The sequence below is a fragment of the Leptonotus elevatus genome, chromosome 21 (genome assembly GCF_054856555.1).
Source record: "Leptonotus elevatus isolate MCC_2025b chromosome 21, RoL_Lele_1.0, whole genome shotgun sequence".
Classification (NCBI taxonomy): Eukaryota; Metazoa; Chordata; class Actinopteri; order Syngnathiformes; family Syngnathidae; genus Leptonotus; species Leptonotus elevatus.
The window spans coordinates 15,084,662-15,109,674 of NC_141259.1; the positions used below are offsets into that span (position 1 = coordinate 15,084,662).

At 50.3% G+C, this 25,013-nt stretch overlaps 1 protein-coding gene across 1 annotated transcript; it reads right to left on the reverse strand.

Annotated features, from left to right (window-relative positions):
- Positions 1–473: 473 nt before the first annotated feature.
- LOC147156094 (uncharacterized) lies at positions 474–24,421 on the reverse strand. The gene is given in 56 exon segments (XM_086065704.1): positions 474–874; positions 1,233–1,363; positions 1,777–1,872; positions 2,289–2,381; positions 2,518–2,686; positions 3,333–3,437; positions 3,512–3,604; positions 3,683–3,787; positions 3,950–4,054; positions 4,149–4,253; positions 4,329–4,556; positions 4,638–4,748; positions 5,053–5,160; positions 5,251–5,355; positions 5,476–5,571; positions 5,778–5,873; positions 5,946–6,050; positions 6,189–6,290; positions 6,374–6,484; positions 6,560–6,670; positions 6,744–6,854; positions 6,922–7,029; positions 7,822–7,932; positions 8,085–8,195; positions 8,311–8,421; positions 9,160–9,270; positions 9,410–9,520; positions 9,970–10,080; positions 11,278–11,385; positions 11,505–11,615; positions 11,683–11,781; positions 11,854–11,964; positions 12,743–12,841; positions 12,914–13,024; positions 13,114–13,224; positions 14,760–14,867; positions 14,929–15,036; positions 15,275–15,385; positions 15,475–15,585; positions 15,849–15,959; positions 16,050–16,160; positions 16,612–16,722; positions 17,228–17,320; positions 17,322–17,339; positions 19,773–19,804; positions 19,807–19,891; positions 20,327–20,428; positions 20,844–20,957; positions 21,028–21,138; positions 21,220–21,330; positions 22,043–22,147; positions 22,229–22,339; positions 22,431–22,532; positions 23,833–23,904; positions 23,986–24,224; positions 24,300–24,421. Coding segments are annotated over 55 exon segments (6,045 nt in total). The 5' UTR covers positions 24,217–24,224; positions 24,300–24,421; the 3' UTR covers positions 474–697.
- Positions 24,422–25,013: the final 592 nt, after the last annotated feature.

Here is a 25,013-nt window from a genome sequence, read left to right on the forward strand (position 1 = left end):
CCCTTTAAAAAGGTAACTCAAAAGGAAGTCAGACTCTTGCTCCACCCCTCACTAAGATTTGAAATGGGGGTGTCTCCAAAGGGGGTGTTGCCTGGAGGAGCGTTGAGTTGCCAATGGGGAGAGGGTTGGGCGTGGTCTTGCCTGTGATTGACAGCAGCAACTCGCTAACAAGGCGTTTGAGGAGGTGTGTATGAGACCCAGCCGGGAAGACAAACAGCCAAATTGTCTTGATCAGTGTTTAACCTGAAGATGGCGCCAAACACACGCTTTTTGCCCCCAATTCAAGCTTTCAACAAACGTGCACTAAAATATCCAAATAATGACCGAGACATGTAGACAGCATTTGTATGCACCAGTTTATACAGTTAAGCAGCAAAAAATAAAAATAAAAAAAGAGTTGATTTAGTGTTGAGTTACCCTTTTTAACAAACAAGTGTGCAGCCATTTCAATTGATATTCACAGACTGAAGACATTTGTGCTGACAAATGTGGTTTTATTTTTCGTGTGTGTGTGTGTGTGCGTGTGCGTGCATGTGTACGGAAGCACAGCAATATATAAAGTAGTGAGCTCAAGTGAAATAGCATGCAAGTTAAATCCAAATCAAGTGCGCATGGAAATAAAGCTCAATTTAAATGGCCCAAAACAAAAACACCCAAAAACTCAAACCCGCACATTTATCAAGAGCCAATTCCGAGTCTAGTTGCAACTTTCCACGTAGTTGGCGGGCAGCATTCCCGACTTTCCGGTGCGCTGCACGGTGCCGTACATCCAACCCTCGTCGATGGGCTGCGCGTTGACAATGACGTCACCGTCTCTGAAGGAGACTTCGTCGTGGTCCTGCGCCGCGTAGTCGTACAGCGCCCGGTAAACACGCTGCACACACACACACGCACACACACACGCACACAAAAATTCACGCCATCGCGTTTCATTAACACACGTTTGTGGCTTGCGTGTTACAAATCGTGTTCACCGTTCAATTGCCTATTGGTGTCACAAGGTGGCAGCAAAGCACTACTCTGATCCAAATGAAGCTTCTCCTTTCACTTGTTGACAAGAAATGTTCAAGCGAAAGGAGGAGCTTCATTTCCATCGGCCACAGGTGAGTCGACTGCATGTGAATGCCATGTGGGCCGAAACCTGTGATCAAGCATCAAGGTGCACGCGTCGCATGTTGTGTCGCGAGGCGGGGGCTGGGGGCGAGGGAGGGGGCGGGCAACTGTGGACTCACCATTGCGGAAGAGTGTGGCGGCGAGGTGACCGATCTGACCGACGACATGCTGGTTTGATGCATGTAGCCGTGATACGGCGGCTGCGGCTGCATGTGCACGCCCTGCTGGTACGCTCCGGGAAGCACCGGGGCTGGGTGACGAGCACACACACACACACACACACACACACACAGGACAGAACAGGGTTGATGAGGTCAGGTTGGGGAGTTGGACCTGCCACTTGTCAAACAAACCTTTTAAACTAAACGTGTTTGTTCCTTTTCTTCATTCACTGATCAATTTGTCAACATTTCTTCAAATGTTGCCAACCAAGTTTTTTTTCAATATCAACGTCTGCTGCAGTTTTAGCAGCTCAGCGCGAACGGGGCCAAAGTGTCAACTTAGTGAGTTTGCACTTCCTCCGTTGATGTTTTCATTCCAAAAACACAAATTGCTCGTTGTATGAATTCACACGCGTGTGCTTCTCTCCAACTCATCCTGTGACGGCATGATAAGAGCGCGCACGCACGCACGCATGCACACGCACGCACACTGGACATGTACCCGGTGTGTGGCAGCTGCCGTGCTCCCAGAGGTCAGAGGTCAGCGAGCCGTGAGACCGCCGCGACCGAGGCCTGCTCTGTCTGTGCTCGGCCCGCTCTGACGACACCCGGCGTGCAAACAAACACATCAGGTAGGCAAAGGTGAACAAGGGTGGACACAAGATGGCTGCCGTCAGCTGATGTCACAAACGAATTGCAGATGGCGGCGGTCGTCAGGTGGTTTGCGTGACAGTTCTGAGGTTTGCGGGTTGGTCTCTTGGTCTGGTTAGCACGTTATTATCACACATTCCCAAAACATGCTAGCATGTTAGCTTTATGTTCAACACCTCTCAGCTCGGAGCGGCCACGGGTGGCTCAACCGTCAGTCGCTGCGTAAAAAAGGTGGCCGATGGCTTTGGTGTTAAAGGACGAAGTCATCGTCTTGGCAAGACCAAAAGACAAATGTGAGCTTTTCTTTTTGTTGTGTGGAGGTTAGTTGGGGGGCGGGCGCAGGCGTTCAGATTTGCTTTCTACCAGACATTCTGCGCAGGCTCTTGGACTGGACGTCATCCTCCAGCGGGTCCAAGTCAAAAATTGAGCCAGGATCTGGTCTCCGCATCTTCAGGTCTTAACAAATAATGCCAACAAGACTGAGACCATGACAGTCGCCACAACTTCACATTCCATCAACAGAGGCAGCATGGGAACGCGTGCCAATCACTATAATAATATCATTATAATATAACAATGAGCACATTCTGACCTACGATGATGCCGCCGGGTCGTCTGTCCACGTCCATCATGTGGTTGGGACCCGCGTCCGTCATCATGCGATTGGCCCGTTGGTAGCGATCCATGCCGGACTCATCCAGGCCCGGCGGCGGCGCACAACCGCGACCGCGAGCGCGCTCGAAGTCCTCGTGGTACTTGGCCTGCATGACGCAACAAAAAACAAATACGCATTAACTTCACACTCAATTCCACGTTAAGTGCTCATTAATTGTACACAGGTACAAATGATTAAAACATATTAACATGAGTAAAAAAATATTGAAAAAAATTTCAGGAATAAAAAACAAAACATGTAATGTTAGTGCTGACACAAAAAAAACAGAATTAAAAAATTACAAATAATTTACTTTTTTAAATTGCAGATGAAAAAATGAGAAAAAACCCATTAGTAAATTACAATTAATTCGAATATGCTAATATCAAGACAAGTGAGACAAAAATAATTAAAATAAAAAAATAGAATAAAACACATTGAGAAAAAAAAGACATCAAATTAGTCATTTAAAATATTAAAGCTTGATACACACACTCAAAATATAAACAAACAAAATAGTTCCAATTTGTTCATGTAAAGACACACGCACGCACGCACGCACGCACGCACACACACACACCCAAACGGTGCATTTTGTCAGTGAGCAAAAAAAAAAGAAAAAAGAGACGTACATTTGTTTGCAAGTCTTTATTAATCACACACACACACGCACGCACACGCGCACTCCATGTGGTCCGTTGGTGTCAATTAGTACAAGCGTCACGCTAGCCAACCCGTTAGCCGGCGGCTACCATAGAAAGCGAGTCCTGAGACCTCCTGACCCGTCTGTACTCGGGGGTGTCCAATTCCGTGCAGCTGCGCCCCCGAGACTCCTGCAGCCCACGCTGATACTTCACCTGTACACACACACACACACACACACGGGGTCACCAACATCAACGTGTGTGCGCGTGTGCGCGCGTGTGCTCACGGAGCTGATGTTGTCCTGGTTGCGTCTGACTCGTTCCATCTCAGGCGTGTCGGTGACGGCGGTCCCGCAACCAACCTGGTCTCTGTACTGCACCTGAACAACGCAACATAATGTCAGCCTTTCGAAAAACCTTTGTAAAATGTGCGTGCGTGCGTGCGTGCGTGCGTGTACATCACTGATCTTTCTGGCGTTGTCTCTAGCGAGGAGCATCTCTGGCGTCTCGCTGACGGACGACGTCAGACCTCTCATCAGCTTGGCGTCCCAGCAGTACTGCATCTAGGGGGCGGCAGAGAGTCAACATTCCATATCCATTCTGGCTAGCGCAAAAAAAAACATCGACAGGCTGCAAGAGGAAGACGACGCGTTTTGTGGACAAGACACAGGAGCACAAATGTCGACTGGAGGTCAAGGGTCATCCTGACACGAGTGTGAGCTGACCGAGCTGAGGTGTCGCTGATTGGCTTTCACTCGCTCCATCTCGGGAGTGAGCGGCAGCGCGCTGTAGCGACCTCGCAGGCGCTCCGCCTCTTCTTTGTACTTCCTCTGCAGTCAGACAGACAGGCAGACGGACAGCTAGACGGACGCGCGGACTGACAGACAGACGGAGTAATAGCCGTAAAAAGCAAACCGCCTTCACCTGACTGTAGACGTCTTTGATGTGAGACGCGTGCACAAGTTGCGGGGTGTCGCTGATGGTCCCGTACGAGTTGTCCCTCAGATGCTCCGTCTGTTTGTACAACCTCTGTGGCAGACGCGCGCACGGCGTGATGCGGATCCAGCGAGGGCAGGCGTACGCCAGCCCGTGAGATCCGCTTACCTGACTGTGGATCCGGGTGGCGTTCTTGGCCCGTCGGACCTCCAGGACGTCAGCGCTGAGTGGCATCCCTTTGCCCAGCACCTCCGTGTCCGCATCCCTGCGGTACTCCTTCGGGTTCAGGATCCGATTGGCTTGTTTGACCCTCAGGAGCTCAGGGGTGTCCTCCAGGCCCAGCCCCCATAAGCCCCGCCCCTTCACTTCCTGCTCCAAGTCCTTTCTGTACTCCTTCTACATGCAGACGGCAAACGTTCGCTTTGAGTTCCTTGCTTTTTCAGAAAATGTGTGTTTGTGTGTGCGTGCGTGTAGAACCTCGTTAAGGAGCCGGGTGGCTTGACGAGCCGTCAGATATTCCGGCGTCTGCTCTACCTCCACCAAGGCTTTGCCTTTCACGTGCTCCTCATAGTCACGCTTGTACTCTTTCTGAAAAGACAACACGCCTTCACTTCCTGTACTAAATCCTTTTTAAGGACTTCACTTCTTGTATTTCCATTTTCACTTCCTGTATTTCCTTTTAAGGAAGGACTTCATTTTCTCAACTCCCTTTTAAGGGCTTCATTTCCTGGGAAGGACGCACACTTAACTTCCTGTGCCGTTTTTGGAAGGACACTTGCGTCACTTCCTGTACTGCTCTCTTCACTTTAAGTAGCAGCCCCCGCTATTGACTTCCTGACTTTCTCTCGTCACTTCCTGCGGTCCTTATAAGAACACGTCGTTATTCTGTTACCTGGCTTAGCATCTTTTGTGCCTCCTTCTGCACTTTGTACGTTTGTGTGTCTGCAAATTCCACACGTGTGTGACCTTTGCTCTTTTCGTACTCCTGGCGGTACTTCACCTGCAAGCACGGATACACGTCAGGGCTGTGTGTGTGTGTGTGTGCGCGTGTGCGTGGGGGCGTGCGTGTGCGTGTGTGTCTGTGCTAGACCTGACTGTGCAGTACTGCATTCTCCTTGTGGTGGCGCTGTTCAGCCGTGTCCAGAGCCAGGTGGAACTCAGCCTTGCTCTGCTCATGCTTCTTCTTGTACTCCACCTGATGCCACACACGCACGCACGCATGCAGTGCGCGCGCACACACGCACACGCACACACACACACACAACGTGAGCGTGTCGTGGTGGCGAAGTGCATTTAGTGTTCCGTGTGCACGTACGTTACTCTGCAGTTTGCTAGCGTGCAGCACGTGTTGGAGCTGCAGGAGGTTGGGCAGGTCTGAAGAAGCTTCCGCTTTGGGATTCTTATATTTGACCTGCTCAACAAAAAACAACCTTGACGATATTTTCCAAAGTTGTTGATTTCAATGCGTTTCCTTCCGATGTGACCGCAAGGCGGATGCGACACGACAGGTCGTTATGGAACGTTTGGAGCCGGAGCGCGTGCGCGTGCATTGCCCTCTCGTCATCCAACAAGCCCGATCAACCCATGTGTTTGTGTTGCCATGGTTACAGGCCTCACCTGGCTGGCGAGCGCGGTGGCAACTCGCGTATGTTTGAAGGACACACAATCCAGGGGGTTGTACTGAGGTGGTCCGTGCACCTGCTTGTATTTCACCTGCGGGGGGGGGACGACTGCTCAATTTCACAAAATCTTCCCCTGCAGAATGCACGTGTGCGTGTGTTTTACCCGGCTGGCCAGTTGTGACACTTCCTTGGCGTGGCTGATGTCCATGCGTGCCAGGACAAACGCGTCACTCACCAGCAGCTGCTTGCCGGCGCTCTTATAGGCCACCTGGCGCCATTAACAACAAGATGGAAGAAAAGCTGCCCATCATTTCCAAACGGTTGCCATGGAGATGAAAGTGGCGGCAAATGGCTTCGCACGCACGCACGCGCGCGCGCACGCACGCACGCACACACACAGACTAACATGGCTGGCCAGTTTGGCTGCATTGATGGCGCTGACGATGTCCGCTCTGTCGAGCGGCATGTTGTAGTGGTGAAGCTCATCTTTTCCCTTTCTGTAGCTGACCTGAGAGCAGCGCAAGGACGCGATTAGCACGCGGCGATGCTATTAGGCAGCCTACGTGATGTTTGTTGCGTGTTTGTGCTTACGTCGCTGTGCGTCTTGCTGATCCGGACGGCGTGCGCCACCTCCGGCAGCGTCTTCATGTTAGCGTAGTCCGAATGGCCTTTCTGCTTATTATACTTCTCCTTATACAGCTTCTACATTGGGACACATCAAACGGCGTTTGTGGGTTGGGCTAGTGATCCATTTAGCATTAGCACGTTAGCGCTCACGTCGCTCTGAGTCTTGCTGAGCTCTTTGGCAAAGACGGTCTCGATGGTTTGAGGCATTTGAGCGTACAAACTGCAGGCGGCTTCTTTCTTGCCCTCCTCTCGGTACAACTTCTGCAACAACGCGCACACACGCGGGTAAAGACGCGCCTGGGCTGCGTGAAGCGCGGCGCTGAGCGGCACGTACCTGGCTGTGGAGCTGACTTTGTTGTTTGGCGTGCTGCGTGTCTTTGGTGTGAGGCAGCAACGAGTACAAACTCTTCGCCATCTCCTTCTTACTGGCCCCCTTGTACTTCGTCTGACAAAACGACAACAAGATCAAGGCAAGACGATCCTTGCCGTACTCGAACGCACGCCGGCCTCACCTGGCTTAATATGTCCGTCATGTCCTTCGCAAAACGAGTGTCCAGAGTCTCGGGCAGCCAACAGAACAACGACATCGACAGCTCGGCTTTGTCCTTCTGGTACTTTCTCTGAAAACACACACAAACACATCAAAATGCACAAATGAGCATGGCCAGGCTGGCCTACGGGCAAGGTGGGACTCCCCCCGACCAGCTGGGGCCACACGCCACGCGACCACCCCCCCCCCCCCCCATCCCCCACAAAGTGAACGAAATGTACGCTGTGGCCAACAGCTCCAATTTTGAAGATAAATGTGCTCATCGGGATTATTTGTCACATTTATGGTTGCGCAGTTTGCGAAGTGGGCGGGGCAGTTAAACGTGGGAGGAAAACGCGTTGGCGGTCGCCAAGCCGTGTGCATGCAAACGCATCCTTGCCGTCTGTTTTCTTCTTCAAACTTTGCATTTGTGAGCGTCTCGTATCATGGAGGACATTGAGGTCCAAAAATACTGTCACTAAAAATGCATCAACATTTTGCATGACAAAAAATTGTCTCAGAAAAAATATCCAAGTGTGACCCCAAAGTATTAAATGTAAGCTTGAATTTTGTGCATCCTTGTACTTCAGTTATTAGCATGACGTCATGAAGTGGGTCAACTCGCTACGTTCACTTCTGGGACACTTTTTCTCCACAGTCCGCCACTGCACAACAACAACAACAAAAACACACACACACACACACACACACACACACACACACACACACACACACACACACACACACACACACACACACACACACACACACACACACACACACACACACACCAAATCCCTATTTGAGGAGCAACAAATGCATGCTAATGCTAATGCTAACCATTGGTGGCATTTGATTGAACGTTGATGATGTCATGGCCCACCTGGCTTTGAAAGTTGGTCAAGCGCTTGGCGAATTTTGTCTGATTGGTGTCGGCCATCTTGTGGAAGGCGCTGATGCTTATCTCCTCCCGACATTGCGCCTTGTATTTATTCTGCACGCAGGCACGTGCGCGCACGCGCACACACACACACACACATCAGAACATCAGATTGTGTTTCATGTTTTTCAATGCTTCTCTTGCTTTTTGTGTACGTGTGATTGCACTGCATGCGTGCGTGCGTGCGTGCGTGCGTGTGCGCTTACCTCACTCTGAAGCTCCATGACGGCTTTGGCAAATGTGGTGTGTTGCGTTTGCGGCATGTGAGAGTAGAGCGTGACGGCTCTTGCGGCCAAAGCTTCCGCCTTGTAGCGGACCTGCAGACGTACGTCAAGCGTCACATCATCACTTGTCTTCAATCTCCATCCCTTATTGGACATGTGATGCGCGGAATCCACGATGGGCGAGTTGTCCAATCAGGAAGCGTCTCACCTGGCTGTGAAGCCGCGAGGCCTCCTTGGCGCGAAGGGTCTGCATGGTCTCAGGTAGGAGGCGATAAAGGCTGCTGGCCGCCGCTTTCCTGCCGGCCTCCTTGTATTTGCTCTGCAGAGGAGATTAGCATTTAGCATGCTGCTAACACACATCGCTTTTCACTGTGCAGTCAACCTCAAATTTTGCAAGCACTTGTTGACCAATAAAAAAGATTTACAATTGCCACAAAGTGCTTTCCATCAATTGATATGGATCAAAACTTTTCAACTCATTTCAACACACGCCCTTGACATCAACATGCCACAAGCAAGCGGCAAAGCACTATTTGTTTGGCCTGAATTGAACTGCCATCAACAATGAGACCAGATGGGACCTAAGCACTGCTTTTGTCTAAATGAAACTCATCAACATGGTTCCTTGCCACGAAGACGCCACACGTCAGCAGGCCGCAAAAGCACTACTTTTGCCCTAAGCCGTGGCAATTTTCGGTGCCGGTATTTCAGCCAAATATTTGTTGTATTATTATTAATATTACAAATTTGTTCCAAAAACATGCATGGCAGGTGAATTGGACACTCCAAATTGTCCATAGGTGTGATTGTGAGTATGGTTGTTCGTCTCTGTGTGCCCTGCGATTGGCTGGCAACCAGTTCAGGGTGTGCCCCGCCTACTGCCCCGAAGCCAGCTGGGATAGGCTCCAGCAACCCCCGCGACCCTTGTGAGGACAAGCGGTACAGAAAATGGATGGATGGATGGATGGTATATTTCAGCCAATCGCGGAACGGCCCTTCACCACAAAAAAAAAGTCAACGGTTGAATTTGCCAATGGCGAGGTGCGAATATCCTCACCTGGCTGTGCAGCCGTGCGAGCGCCTTGGCCATCCGCGTCTCGGCCGTGTCTGGCATGCGACTGTAGACGCAGTCCAGCAAACTCTTGATGCTCTCCTGCTTGTACTTGAACTGCGGGTGCAAGAAAGACACTCATCACCAAGCTGCTCCAAAAGCAAGAAAAAGCCGTCTTTCCCACATGGAAACGCACGCACGCACGCACGCACGCACGCACGCACGCACGCACGCACGCACGCACGCACGCACGCACCGTGCTCAGCAGCTGCGACATCCTGGCGGCGAGCTGCGTGTCGGCCGTGCGCGGCAGGCGAGCGTACAGGCTGGACGCCGCCACTTGCTTCCCGCTCTGCTTGTACTTGTTCTGCCACAAACAGCTCACCATCAGGAAAAAAAAAAAAGGGACTGGGCGCAGCCGTTCTAGGCTAGCCACCTTTCTAAACATTTTGCTTGACACGAGATGTCGACTCGGGTGACAAATAAACAAGGTCAAGTGTTGAAGACGTATGAGAGACTTCAAAAACAAACACACATAAAAACACTCTCTTCTGTTAGGCAGACTTTTGTAGCGAGCGCGTTTGTCTGGAACCCGCAGGTTTCGGAGGTTTCCCCTCCTCCGACACACCTGACTCGCGTGATCAGCAAGCTGCGCTTAAGCCTGATAACTATCCCGTTGATTGGAATCAGCTGCGTCGGAGGCGGGGAAACCTGAAATAGCTGCAGGGCCGAGTTTTGGCACGATCGATTTGACCGTCGTCGTCGCGAATGATGCGATTGGCCGCGCGCGCGCGTTCATCGTCGGCGAGCGATTACTTGACTCTGCAGCTGAGAAATTTCTTTCACACGAAGCGTCTCGGCCGTCTCGGGCAGCTGATGATACAGAGCGCCGCTGGCTGCCTCCTTTGCCGCCATCTTGTATTTCACCTGCACACGCGCGACACGCAGAAGACGAGATATTGAGGCTGCAGCGCAGTATGAAACAAAATCCACTCAAGGTTTGAGGGGCCGATGGTTAGTGACTTTAACTAACCGCATACCAGCTGAGGGTTAACCAAACGCAAGGGTGAAGAAATCAGTCATCAAATATCATCAAGTATTTGTACTTTACTTGAGTATTTACTCCATAAAGAAAAAGTCAAGCCAACAAATATTGTTACAATAAAATATCGTACGCAGCCCCCACTGGTCGGAAGACGCTCATCTGATGAATTTCCGATATTTATGGCGTATCGCAGCATTGAGATCCATCTCAGGGGGCGGCCATTTTGCCCTTTCGCTGTGGACCAAAAATGACATCACAGTCAGTTGCTCAGGGAACAACCAACCACGGCGAAGCTGTTTTTTTGAAGTTGAGCTGTGATTGGTGGTTACCAGAGTAACTGATGTCATTTTCCATCCACAGCGAAGGGCAAAATGGCCGCCCTGCGAGACGGGTCCAAATGGTTGCATTTTGTTTTTGCTCTTCAGAGTGTCGGGTTTCCACTCGTGGACGCGCAAATGAGATAGTCTTGTAATCTGTTTCCTCCTCAGGTTATTGAATCGGTGGAGGCTGCCTGGTGTCTGCGGATCTCGTCTGTCCTTCCTTCCTTTTCTCGGTCTCTCCTTCGGTCTCTTGAGGCCTCCCTGATTTTATGTTTTTTGGATTTGTTGGGGTCTGGATGTTTCTTGGGCTGGGGAGGAGTTCTGGTGGGGGGGTGTCTGGTCGGTGCTGGATTTCACCTTCCTTGGTTTTCTTTGGTCCTTCCTCGGGTCTCCTGGTGTTCGGTTTAGGTGAACGGTATGAGATTTTTTCTAATAGGTTTTCTGGTGATCTAACAAATACACGCACGCACGCACGCACGCACGCACGCACATACACATACTCACCCACACACACACACAAAAAAAAAAAATTATATATATATATATATTAAAAAAAAAAAAAAAAAAGAGCAATGATGATGACATTTCCGAATGAACAATACTGAGCTCTTAAAAAAAAAAAAAAAAAAAAAAGATAGTCTTGTACACAAACTTTTGGTTGGGGTTGGATAAAAAAAAAAAAAAGAAAAGAAAAGAAGCACAAACGTGTTGTGCTTATGGTGAGACAATGACGCGAGTCCACCAGGTGACCTTTCTCACCTGACTGTGGGTGTCCGCCATGTCCTTGACGAAGCGAGTGTCCGGAGTTTCGGCGAGGACAGAAAAAAGCGACTTGGACAGATCTGCTTTGTGCTTGCGGTATTTGCTCTGCAAACGCAACAAGATGGACAGACGCAACAACAAGGGACAGAATGATCACAATCGGCTCGCAATTGCAGTTCCATTTTGTTTGTTGGTTTGTTGACGCACAATTTCCGGCTCCTCACCTGGCTGAGTAAGTCTGACATCTGTTTGGCAAATTGCATCTCCAAGGTCTGGGGAAGGCGCGAGTACAAGTTTGTCCTCATCTCTTTCTTGCCGTCTTCTTTGTACTTCACCTGCAGCGCACGCGCACGGTCCACTTGTTAGCGTGCGTGCGTGCGCGTGCGCGCGCGCGTTGCTCACCTGACTGTACAAAAGCGCGAGCCGTTTAGCCGACTCGCTGCGTTCGCTTTGAGGCATTTGGCGGTAGAAGGTCTTGCCGGCGTCCTGCTTGTAGGCCACCTGAAGGCAGACGACAGAAAAAAGGTGACGTGGAGCGCATTGGCTTCGCGATCCTCGCCGACGAGCGCCGACCTGACTCTGCAGTCGGGACGCGCGGAGCGCGTGTCGAGTCTCCGGCGTGTCGGCCATCTTGGAGTAAAGACAGTCGCGTGCTCGTCTGCGGCTCGCCTCCTTGTACGACTTCTGAAAGGCCCGCGCGCCACATTGACGTTACCTTTGTGTAGCGCTTGCTCTCCTTTCACTTTGTTTGTTGACAAGGGTCCGAAAGAAATACCAAAGCGAATCACGTTTTTGGATCAACCTTCTTGGAAGGCTCTTGCACTCAGGTTTGAAGATGCTTTTTTTTTGGAATGACATTTGAGAGCAATTTTGTTGCCCGCAGTCGTATGTTGTACGTATGTTATGATTTTTTTTTTTATACAGCTATGGTTGTTTTTAAAAGTGCTCTATCAATAAAGTGGAGTTGAGAAAGTATTCCCCAAAAGCATTTGATTGGATCAATGCACAAGTACGCACGCACGCACGCACGCACGCACAAGTACGCACGCACAAGTACGCACGCACGCACGCACGCACGCACGCACGCACAAGTACGCACGCACAAGTACGCACGCACGCACGCACGCACGCACAAGTACGCACGCACAAGTACGCACGCACGCACGCACGCACAAGTACGCACGCACAAGTACGCACGCACGCACGCACGCACGCACAAGTATGCACGCACAAGTACGCACGCACGCACGCACGCACGCACAAGTACGCACGCACAAGTACGCACGCACAAGTACGCACGCACGCACGCACAAGTACGCACGCACAAGTACGCACGCACGCACGCACGCACGCACGCACAAGTACGCACGCACAAGTACGCACGCACGCACGCACGCACAAGTACGCACGCACGCACGCACGCACACGCACGCACGCACGCACGCACGCAGGCAGGCAATACCTGACTTTGGATGCGTGAGAGTCTTTTGGCAAAGACGATGTCGTTGGTGCGTGGGAGCCGCGAGTACAAGCCGACGTTGTGCGTCTCTCGATATTTGTTCTGGAAGAAACAAGACGCTCGTCAGCCTGCAAAACGGACGCTGTCGATAGGATTGGGCCAACGAGCAAGTACCTGACTGAGGATCAGCGCCACCCGTCGGGCCAAGCGCGTCTGCGGGGTTTCGGCAAGTCGAGAGTAGAGCGACGACGTCATCTGCTTCTTGCCCTCGGCTTTGTACGCCATCTGTGTAGCGGGACAAGACGGCACGGGTGCGAAGGGCCAAAAGGTGACGGCGGGGTCACAAGGCAATTCCGGAAAAAGTCAGGACTGACCTGGCTCTGCAGGACGTCGGCTTCTTTGGCGTGTTTGGTTTCCAACGTTTGGGGCAGTTTGGCGTACAAGGATGTCGCCGCCTGCTGCTTGGCCGCTTGTTTGTACTTGGCCTAAAACAAAACACGTCTGATATTTGAAGCCTCCGTGACCTCTGTGGAAGGATTTCCCCTTGCGGTGTCAACACGAGGGTCACGTGACGTTTTGGTCTAAAAGTTGCAAAGAAAATACGTGTCGTGCGTTTTTGCCTCGTGTTTGGATCGGATTTGTTTTGACGGTAGCTGGCGTTTTGCGTTCTGCGTTCTGCAGGCTGGATTACAGGCAGCCGTGAAGCTCCTGTTGGCCCGCCCACTTTTACTTGTGCTAAAACATTGAGGGGACGTCACAAGATGACATCGAGTCAGACGGGAACAAGTCAAACGTTGGGATCATGGTTTGACCAATGAACTACATCGAGGTGGATGAAGGAGCTTGGTTTGGACAAAAGGAGCGCTTTGCTGCCATCCTGTCACATCTTGGTGTCAAGGAAGTGAGTTGAGAAATTTCATTTTTGGCAAAAATAAACCTTAATGCCATCTTGTGGTAACCTTGTGCAATTAGAAAACTTGTTTTTTTTTAATTTTCCGTTTACAGTATAACACATCGTCTCAAGTCCAAGTTGTGCTTGAAAGTTTTCAAGTTTTTGTTTGGATCGGATTTGTTTTGACGGTAGCTGGCGTTTTGCGTTCTGCCGATCCTTTTTTTGGTCTCCGCCTCGCGTCACCCAATCAGCTCTCTCCAGCCACGTGTGTCTCGTCCCAGTCGGCCATCTTGTCTCATCAGTTCCCCATTTGACTTTTGCCGCTTCTCAGTTCACTTTCCTTCCGTTTTCCCGCCCCGTGGTGACTGTCCACAAAGTTTCTTGGACAATCTCCATTGTTTTTCAAAGGGCTTGATCATGAGACTCAGCATTATCTTAAGTGCTGCGCCGCTGACTGCTGTTTTTCATTTCTTGCTTTTGCTGATGGCCAGATCGATAAATGTGATTGACTCAAGTGAGTTGTTCACATGATCAATCTGGAACTTCGCTCAGCTGATCCGTTTTGGAAAGGCAGGACTTGCTGTACAATGCTTCCAGCTGATTGGACCGTGCGACATCTTGTGCATATTTGTTTTGACCAATGGATGAAAATGTCGTCTTCCGTCTCGAAAAAAAAAAAAGCACAAACATCCTTAGCAACTAAAAATGTGCAAAGCGCCGCTCGCTGTTCAACATTCAACAAAGAAACGGCGAGTCATTCTGCCAGAACAGAATTCATTGCAGCGTCCATTCGTCCATGTTAGGTTTGTTTGTTTCCTCCGGCGGCGCCGCTTCCTGCTTTTTGTCACAGCTGCAAGTCCCGCCCTAAACGACGCCTGATTGATCCGACCTAAAAAAAGGTCGGTTGCGAACGTATCAGCGGGAGCAGAGCGAGATGGATTCTCGTCGCATTTGTGAACAAATAGCGGCAGAATTTCAGCTCGCTGGCAAAGTTCCGCTTTCGCAGGTCTGATTTGACTCCAAGCGAGTCCAGTTGATTTTTTTGCCACGCCGACGTCAAACGTGCTGCCACCAGAAGGTCCCGCGTCAAAGTCCCCATCTCGACTTACGCCCCCACACGACACTTACCTGGCTGTGCGTGTCGGCCATGTCTTTAGCAAAGCCGATGTCCGGCGTTTCGGCCATCAGCGAGTACAAGGACGTGGACATGTCCAACTTGTCTCGCTTGTAGTGGACCTGCAAAGCCAGCAAAGGTCACAAGAGCTTCTATGAGAAGAGAACGCGGGCGGGGGCCCACCTGGCTCTGGATCTCCGACACGTGTTTGGCAAACCGCGTCCCTGGCGTCTCGGCCAGGAGGTGATATAGGGACGAGGACGCATCCTTGTTGCGCTCCTTGTATTTCACCTGCGTGGATCAAACAAAGACAAAGGAGGACAAAATGGACTGGAGACACTTCAACAAGGCCTTCCCCTTTGTTTATGAGGTCAGCAGCACTTCATCTCAAACTAAAGACGACCTTCCTTCAAGGGCAAGGACGTCCTGACATCTCTAGCGAGTGGCAGGAAGATGATGAAGGTGATGAAGATGGCAAAGGTGAGGAAGATGATGGTGAGAGGCGTGGCTGTCGTCACGAGGCGGTCACCTGACTCTGGATCTGGCTGAGCTGGTTGACCCGCTGAGTTTGGAGCGTCTGCGGGAGTCTGGAGAAGAGCGATGACGTCATCCCCTTCAGGGCGTCCTCCTTGTACTTCACCTGCAGGATTGGACGTCAAACGTGTCCCCCCCCCGTGTAACACGCACGACACGCGCAAGGAAAGTAGTAATCCGTGTTCCCAATCTGACCCGACTCTGCATCTCCAAGAGCCTTTTAGCAAAGTCCGTCTGAGTTGTTTGTGACAGCTGCGAGTAGAAACTCTGCGCCAGGTTTCTCATCCCGTCCTCCTTGTACTTGACCTGAAGGACCCGAGAGGAGCGTTCAAGTGCCGGCATCACAATTTGTGTCAAATGGACGTCTTGCTTCTTGCATACGTCTTATTTGACAATTAACGTTGCATCCGTGCTCATTTGCTTCCATGGAGATTTTCTAAGTTGCCATATTAGCATTCAGCTAATTGAGCTAACAGACCAAATGCTGCGGTTTGCTTTCTCATTTGAAATTCGACCTAAATAGCAAAACAGAACGTTTATTGCACTTGAGCAGCGTGTTTTGAAGGCACCTGACTCTGCATGTGCGTCATGTCCCTGCTGAAGATGGTTTGGGTGGTGTCAGGTAAGTTGGCGAAGAGGCAGGCGGCCATTTCCTTCTTGCTGCTCTGCTTGTACTTGACCTGGACGACGACAAGGCAACGTTGTCACTTCTTTCTTTTCTTTTTTTTTGGTCAACGAGAGTGCGCCACTGCCAACAAACAGGAAGTGACCTCACTGAGCAGCTGGGCGGCGCCTTTAGCGTGCTGCGTCTCCATGGTGACGGGCAGGGTGGAGTACAGGCAGCCGTGAAGCTCCTGTTGGCCCGCCCACTTGTACTTGTGCTAAAACATTGAGGGGACGTCACAAGATGACATCGAGTCAGACGGGAACAAGTCAAACGTTGGGATCATGGTTTGACCAATGAACTACATCGAGGTGGATGAAGGAGCTTGGTTTGGACAAAAGGAGCGCTTTGCTGCCATCCTGTCACATCTTGGTGTCAAGGAAGTGAGTTGAGGAATTTCCTTTTTGACAAAAATAAACCTTAATGCCATCTTGTGGTAACCTTGTGCAATTAGAAAACTTTTTTTTTTTTTTTTCGCTTTTCTTAAAAAAAAATTAAAAAAAAAAAATAATAAAAAAAAAAATAAAACTTTATTTTTATTTTCCGTTTACAGTATAACACATCGTCTCAAGTCCAAGTTATGCTTGAAAGTTTTCAAGTTTTTGTCAAGTCCAAAGACCTGCAAAGTGTGGTCAGCATGCGGTGTGAACGTTTGTGGTTGCCGGCACCTGACTTTGCAGTTGGGATGCGCGCTTGGCCAGTCCGGTCTGCGTCGTTTCCGGGAGATGATGGTACAAACTCCTCGCCATCTGATGCCGCGCAAAGGCCTTGTACGCGACCTGCCGCACGCACACGCACACGCGCACGCGCACACACACACGCACACACTGGATCAGCCACACTTGCAGCTTGGTTGCCATAGCAACTCCAGCTCGTCAAGGTTGTGACAGGAAAGCTTGTAAAGCATCTCAAATGACCTTCAACTGCAAAAAGGCTTTCATACATCCTCGTATCCACCACATCCAAGCGAAGCAGAGGTGTCCAAACTGGGGCGGTCCTGGAGTCCTGCAGGTTTTGGATGTTTCTCTGCTCCAACGCAGCTGATTGCAATCATCAGGATGGCGATCAGGCTTATGCAGCGCTTGCTGATGAGCTGATCCCGTTTCAGCTGCGTTTGGAGAAGGGAATCATCCAAAACCTGCAGACTCGGCCCTCCAGGACCCACTTTGCTCACCCCTGTACCAAAGTATCCGTGTTTCCTTTCTGATTTGCATCCTTCCATCTTTGTTTCCTTTCCAAAGTGTTGATGGACTTTTGCGCCAACTTGTGATTGGGTGCGAGTACCTGACTGTGCATCTGTGCGACTCGTTTGGCGTGTTGCGTGTGGATGCTTTCCGGCATCAGCGAGTACAAGTTGACGCTCATCTCCTTGCGCCCCGTCGTCTTTGTACGCCACCTGCAGGACGCGGACGGGACTGCGTCAAAGACAAACATTTACTCAATCACGCACCGCAACCTTCGTTCCCATTTGGGTCGCATTTGCAAAACGGCCGACTTAATAATTCCACGGAGGCGCTTTGCACGTCTTCGATATTTGGTATTCGTGCTATTGTGCCGTTGAGCGCTCATTTTGTGACATCTTTGCAAAAGGGAAGTGCAGGGGAGGCGCTTCATCGCCTCGTCTGATAGATAAAAGCATCCGCTACTGAAGGAATCTGATTACAGTTACTCCTACGACAGCTCCAAAAGTTACTCTCGAACCACATTTGCAAATATCAAGTGAGAGAATTAAATGGAGGAAGTCTCTCTCTCTCTCTCTCTCTCTCTCTCCCTTCATCCCTCCCTTCATCCCTCCCTCTCTCTCTCTCTCTCTTCCCTTCATCCTCCTTCATCTCTCTCTCTCTCTCTCCCTTCATCCCTCCCTCTCTCTCTCTCTCTCGCCTTCATCCCTCCTCTCTCTCTCTCTCTCTCCCTTCATCCTCCCTTCATCCCTCCCTCTCTCTCTCTCTCTCTCTCCCTCATCCTCCCTCTCTCTCTCTCTCTCCCTTCATCCCTCCCTCTCTCTCTCTCTCTCTCTCTCCCTTCATCCCTCCCTTCATCCCTCCCTCTCTCTCTCCTCTCTCTCTCTCTTTCCCTTCATCCTCCCTTCATCCCTCCCTCTCTCTCTCTCCCTTCATCCCTCCTTCATCCCTCCCTCTCTCTCTCCCTCCCTCTCTCTCTCTCTCTCTCCTTCATCCCTCCCTCTCTCTCTCTCTCTCTCTCTCTCTCCCTTCATCCTCCCTTCATCCCTCCCTCTCTCTCTCTCTCTCTCTCTCTCTCTCTCTCTTTCCTTCATCCTCCTTCATCCCTCCCTTCATCCCTCCCTCTCTCTCTCTCTCTCTCCCTTCATCCCTCCCTCTCTCTCTCTCTCTCTCTCTCCCTTCATCCCTCCCTCTCTCTCTCTCTCTCTCTCCCTTCATCCCTCCTCTCTCTCTCTCTCCCTTCATCCCTCCCTCTCTCTCTCTCTCTCTCTCCCTTCATCCTCCCTTCATCCCTCCCTCTCTCTCTCCTCTCTCTCTCTCTCTTTCCCTCATCCCTCCTCCCTCTCTCTCTCTCTCTTTCCCTTCATCCCTCCCTTCATCCCTCCCTCTCTCTCTCTCCCTTCATCCCTCCCTTCATCCCTCCCTCTCTCTCTCTCCCTCCCTCTCTCTCTCTCTCTCTCTCTCTCTCTCCCTTCATCCCTCCCTCTCTCTCTCTCTCTCTCTCTCTCTCTTTCCCTTCATCCCTCCCTTCATCCCTCCCTTCATCCCTCCCTCTCTATCTCTCTCTCTCTCTCTCCCTTCATCCCTCCCTCTCTCTCTCTCTCTCTCTCTCTCTCTCTCTCTCTCTCTCTCTCTCTCTCTCTCTCTCTCTCTCTCTCTCTCTCTCTCTCTCTCTCTCTCTTCTCTCTCTCTCTCTCTCTCTCTCTCTCTCTCTCTCTCTCTCTCTCGTTTCTCACCAATGCAGGCAGATGCATTTCACTGCCAGCAGGATGCAAAAAAAACAAAAACTTCCCCCAACTGACACGTACGGATTGTGTTGTAAAATGAACACTTGATTGCTATCACTTTAGCAAGCCACTAAAAAAATAACTATACATTATAGGAGACACATACGAAGGAAGAAGTGTGACATGGAAGATAGTGAAATGCATGGTGGGAAATTCTCCTTCCCTCTGAGGGAGTGGCATCATGGTTTTCAGCACGCTCGCCAATCACCACTTCAGTCACAGCGTCAAAACAAACAAACCAAAAAGGCTTTTCGCACGGGCAATATTCGTTCATTCACAACAGATTGTGTGACTGTCGGAGGTCGCTAAATGTAATCATTTTATTTATCAACAGTTCAATACGTCCATTAAAAAGACTGCCTTCATTTTACAAAATGTACTTTTAACATGTCTTTTGGATTAAAAACAAGGAGCAAATTGATATCAAGTGAAACCCTGAAAAGGTTTTTCTTTTTTTTAAATAATTCTGATAAGTCAAAAAGGTTGTCTTGATTTTATTGTGAATATAACAAAATGTGTTGTCACTTCCACTTGTGATGTTCAAAGTCGGGTTCGTTGTCGGTCTCAGCTGAATGGAACTATTAAAGTAACTTGGAATCCAACTCAGTTACTTTTTCTAGCAAGTAACCACTCAAGTACCTAAGTTACTTTTCAAGCAAGTATTTACTTTTTTGAGGTAGCACTGGTAAAACCTTTTGAGAGACGTTATTTGAGTTTTGACTCTTGGAAGCAGACAAATTGTGAAGATTGATTTTTTGCACGAGAGTCTCAAGCAAACTCAAATGACCTCCACGACACCAGAGAAATTCCTTGTAAAGATCAATCGGACTCTGACCCCTTGTGGTTGTTTTGTTTCCTGACCTGACTGGCGAGCTGGCAGGCGTCCTTGGCACGAGCGTCTCCAGAGTCTGCGGGAGAAGCGAGTACAACGGCGACCCGCTGCTGCTGCCCATCTGGACCACTTCTGTGTAGCGGCGCTGCTGACCACAAGACGTTTTTTTTTTTTTTTTTTTTTTTTAAGCGAGTGAGAGTTGAAGCAGAAGTGAGGGAGAGGGTGCGGACAGGTGCGACAGAAGGAGCACAAGTTCAAGTCAAAACCCAAATGTCGCGATAGGTGGCCATTAAGACTCAACGCGGAGCTGGAGGAGGCGGAGATTTGTCTTCGGATGGGGGAAGTTGCCCATCGGACCGACGACAACCACCGAAGAAAAGCCAGGGCGGCCAAAGTGAGATGTGAAGAGGACAGACAGACAGACAGACGGCGGACACTATGTTGGCGAAAGGATGCTCGAAATGGCGCCAAAGAGAAGAAGACATGCAGATGCTTTGAGTTGACACAGCAGATGCTGAGACAGGACGAGCGCCGGCGCCTGCAAAAATCCGGCGTGACGGGCCAACGGCTCACCTGACTCTGCAGCTGGCGCCACATTCTTTGCAAACTCCGTCTGCAGCGTTTGTGGCATCTGCGAGTGAAACGTCCGTCTCAGGCTCTTCCCGCCGTCCTCTCGGTACTTCAGCTGAAGCGAGACAAAGACGGACGGCGCCGGAGATTTTTTTGGGGGGGTTGTCTTTTTTGGGGGACGGGCATGTGAGTAGTTGTGGCACACTTGTCGGCAAAATCAAATAAAAGCAGGATGCGAGTTGGCGTGGCGGTAAAACAAACGATAGAAACAAAAACCCGTTTGCAGCCACAATGGCTTCAAGCCAAAAATCAACCGGATGAAACCTTGAACTGCCGTATTACAACACAAAAGACTTCCTGGTAACATTTTAGGCGACATTTTCAGGGACGGCCGACCCCGTTAACCTTCACTTTGATTCACAACTGAACTGAAGGAACGAGAGTGGGCGCAGAATGTGAAATCTAGAAAGAACTCCATTTGAATCTGTAACCGGAAGGCCAAAGTTGACCCGTGTTGGCGTTTGTGGTACCTGGCTGTGCATTTGGCTCATCTGGCGCGCAAACTGGATCTCTTTGGTGTCGGTCAGCTGAGAGTAGAGAGACGACGGAGCTCCTTTCACCGCCGCCTTTGGCCGATAATTCACCTGGGAAAGGCAAGAAGGTCACACGCACGCGTTGAGTTCCGTGACCTTTGAGCTGGCGGAGGTCAACTACATCACTCTGCAGCTGGGACATCTCCAGCGCGCGTCGGATGTCGGGCGTGTCTGCAAGTCGGGAGTAGAGCGAGACGGAGGCCTTGCGCTTGCCGTCTTCTTTGTACTTTGCCTACGGGACAACGGCAGCAGAAGACAACATGCGGACACTTGAACAGATCGGGCTGGTGTCGGTGGACGCAAAGTCCCGCACTTGACTCTGGAACGCGTGCACGCGCTTCGCCAGACGGATTTCGCTGGTCTCCAAAAGATGAGAGTACAAAGTGCTGCTCAGTTCCTTCTTCACCTCCTCCTTGTACTTCTTCTGAACCACACACAGGGACGGACGCTGTCAGGTCTTCCTATGCATCCATCCAATGTCCATCCATTATGCATCCATCCAATGTCCATCCATTATGCATCCATCCATTATGCATCCATCCAATGTCCATCCATTATGCATCCATCCAATGTCCATCCATTATGCATCCATCCAATGTCCATCCATTATGCATCCATCCAATGTCCATCCATCCAATGTCCATCCATTATGCATCCATCCAATGTCCATCCATTATGCATCCATCCAATGTCCATCCATTATGCATCCATCCATTATGCATCCATCCAATGTCCATCCAATGTCCATCCATCCAATGTCCATCCATTATGCATCCATCCAATGTCCATCCATTATGCATCCATCCAATGTCCATCCATTATGCATCAATCCATTATGCATCCATCCAATGTCCATCCATTATGCATCCATCCAATGTCCATCCATTATGCATCAATCCATTATGCATCCATCCAATGTCCATCCATTATGCATCAATCCATTATGCATCCATCCAATGTCCATCCATTATGCATCCATCCAATGTCCATCCATTATGCATCCACCCAATGTCCATCCATTATGCATCCATCCAATGTCCATCCATTATGCATCCATCCAATGTCCATCCATTATGCATCCATCCAATGTCCATCCATTATGCATCCATCCAATGTCCATCCATCCATCGTGTTACCTGGCTGAGCATGTCAGTGAGTTCTTTGACAAAAAGAGTGTCGTTGGTTTCCGGCATGAGCGAGTAGAGCGAGGAGGACGTTTTCATGTTTTCTTTGTACCGAACCTGGAAAAAGACGAAGAAAAAAAGGCCATTAACAATGCGACCAAGTATGTGCGGTGATGGTTCCGTTTGCCGTTTGCGGACCTGGCTCTGCAGTCGGCCGACTTCCCTGGCTCGTTGCGTCTGCGGCGTGTCCGGAAGCAGCGAGTAGAGCGACAAAGACGCCTCCTTCCTGCCCTCCTGCTTGTATTTAGACTGAAGAAAAAGTGGACCAAGACACAGACGGCCGGCGTGAGGACGACGTTGGCTGCTGCTCGCTCACATTTCCAAAGCAAAGTCTTCAGACCTCAGACACGACGGCGCTGATGTTCTTGGCGTGAAGGAGTTCCGCCGCAGGGACAAAGAGACTCTGACCCTTCATCCTCTCAAAGTCTTCTTTGTACTTGACCTAGAAAGCCGTTACAAAGGCCGGGACACGGGCCGTCCATTTCCATGCTTACTAGTCATTGTTTGTAGTTTTGTTGAGTTGATTTCAAGACAATGTGCAGAAAGATGAAAAGGATGCCGGCACCACTTTTAGCACGACGCTACTTTCCATTAGTAGAGGATAAAATAACATGTCAATGCATGTGTTTGGAATGTGGAAGGAAGCTAACTGCTAATGTGCTAACCACTTTCCCCCCTCATCATCATCATCTTCATTATCTTCAGGCCTCGCCATTTCCTTCTTTCAGCTTTGCGAAGCTTAACGTCGTCGCCGTGGCAACAGCAAAGCTCCGATTGGCGGAGCTGGCATTAGCCTGGAATTTGACAACTTTGGGTGGAACGTGGACGCTTTTGAAGCGACCCGGCGGCTCCGAGCGGTGTTAAATTTAGAAAGCGCTCGCCTCCTGACGACGCGATGACTCACGACAGAGCCTGAGCGGCGCTCGGCAGGCTGGAGCCAGTCGAGAGGATTTGAGACCGCGGCCGATGAGTCACCGAGGACGCGTGGTCCGCCCGCGTCCTCGGTGACAGCTTCAGCGTTGCGACGGATGCCGATCGCTCCCGTCTATGCTTTTGCTGGACTCGCGCCGCGCGGGGCCTTTTGGGCGACGCTGGCCTCAGCTCATCAATTTAACAACAATTTTTTCAAAGTCTGTCCTTTTCCCCAAAATACTTTGTATTTTATGTACAATTATTAATTTCAGTAGTAATATAATTCAGTCATTGTTTGACTGGATTTTGACCGATTTTGCAAGGCCCACAGAATATTGTGTTGGAACCTACCAAACGCAAAAAGGAAAATAAAGTATATTTCTATCCGTTTCCGTTTTGCAGCAATGAGCATTAGAATATAGCTAAGTTTCCTCATTATTCACAAATCGGTTTCAAACAGTGGGGAAAAGAGCTTGTTGCAAAATGCCTCTGGTTGCTCTCTTATACTCTGCTGCCACCTGCTGGCCGTTTTTGTAATAACTACCATTGCTTTAAGCCACCCAAATTGCATCAAAGCCTTCTGTATGCTCTGGAATAAGAAAACATTAAAAAAAGATATATATGTTTTTGGGACACTGGCAATATTTAAAATAGAAGCTAACTATTATTTATCAAGCAATTCATTTGTTGTTGCTTTAAGTGTCATGTATTTGAAGTGATCAAAAATGTGGAGATGAACGCAAGCATTGGGAAAGGTCGAGCATATTTGGCTCGCACTTGCTACTTTCCACCAATGAGGTCATTTGTTATCTGTTGTGGGAGGGGCTCACCTCGCTGGCCAGCAGGCCGCACCGCCTGTCGAACGTCGGGTCAGGGACGAGCGGCTGGGCGGGACTTGAGGCCTGGAAGAATATTGCATCCAAATATTAGCAAGAGTGCTCTCGCTACACAAAAAGCAAAAAGTGTCGCAAGCGTCTTCTCACCTGCGACTCGTCAGATCTCGTTGTTCCTCCTCCTCGCTCCTCGTCTCCATTGGCCTCGTCCGGAAGCGCTTCTCGTCCAGTGCCGTCGTCCTCTTCGGCTCCCGCCGGCGCGTCGCCGCCTCGCTCGGACGAGGCCGAGCGTGCGTTGAGGTCCAGGTGAGACGTGAAGGTGCTGACAAAAGTTCTTTCTTCTCGGGTCTGATGAGCAGACGAGGGCTCCTCGTCCTCCATGGCGCCACCTGGAGAGAAGAACTTTTGGGTGAAGAGCGAGACAAGGTCACAGTCAAAGTCACGCTGCAGAACGTTTGACTCACCCAAATGTCAGCAAAGTTCCTGCGCGAAAGTGGCAAATTTCACCTTGATGAGAAAAAGTTCACCCTTCCGTGGCTTCTTGCTCACCATGCATACCACCAGCCACCTTTTCTGCTACAGCACTTTAATGAGAAGAAGAAAAAAAATCTTCTCCATGTTCTTCCCCAAACGACTGAAAGCAAAAGTAACAAAGCTGAGCTAAACGATGATGTCACCGCACGGCGCTGGCATTTGCTGTCATTTTGTTTTGCTGCCTTTTCCGAGGTTGCCGGCGCAAACGACAATCTGTTGTCCAATTTGCCCGTTAGCCACTTTAGCGAGCTGCACCAACACATTGACATTCTTTCATCCCCTTTTTGATTTCGTCTTCTCATGGAGCTCATGTTTGACCAGCTAACGGTTAGCTCATGTGTGAAGTTTAGCAGTTTTTTGTGGCCTACCTGCGCTTCTTGCCGGCGCGTCCGACCTTGATGGCTTTGTGGCGAGGATTTCTTTCTCCCGCAGCTTTCAGCTTTCAGCTTCAGCCGCCGTCGCGTCTCTGAGCGCACTGCACGGCCACTCGGGTCCAGACGCGCCAGGGGTCCACATTTGGAGGGCGCCTTATCAGCCAGCGAGGACACATTTAGCTCTCCACTTCAACTTATCAGCAGCGGCACCTTCCGCTGCTTTTGCATTTTCAAGGTGATGGCGTGCGCAGGAAAGAATGGAGATCAGGT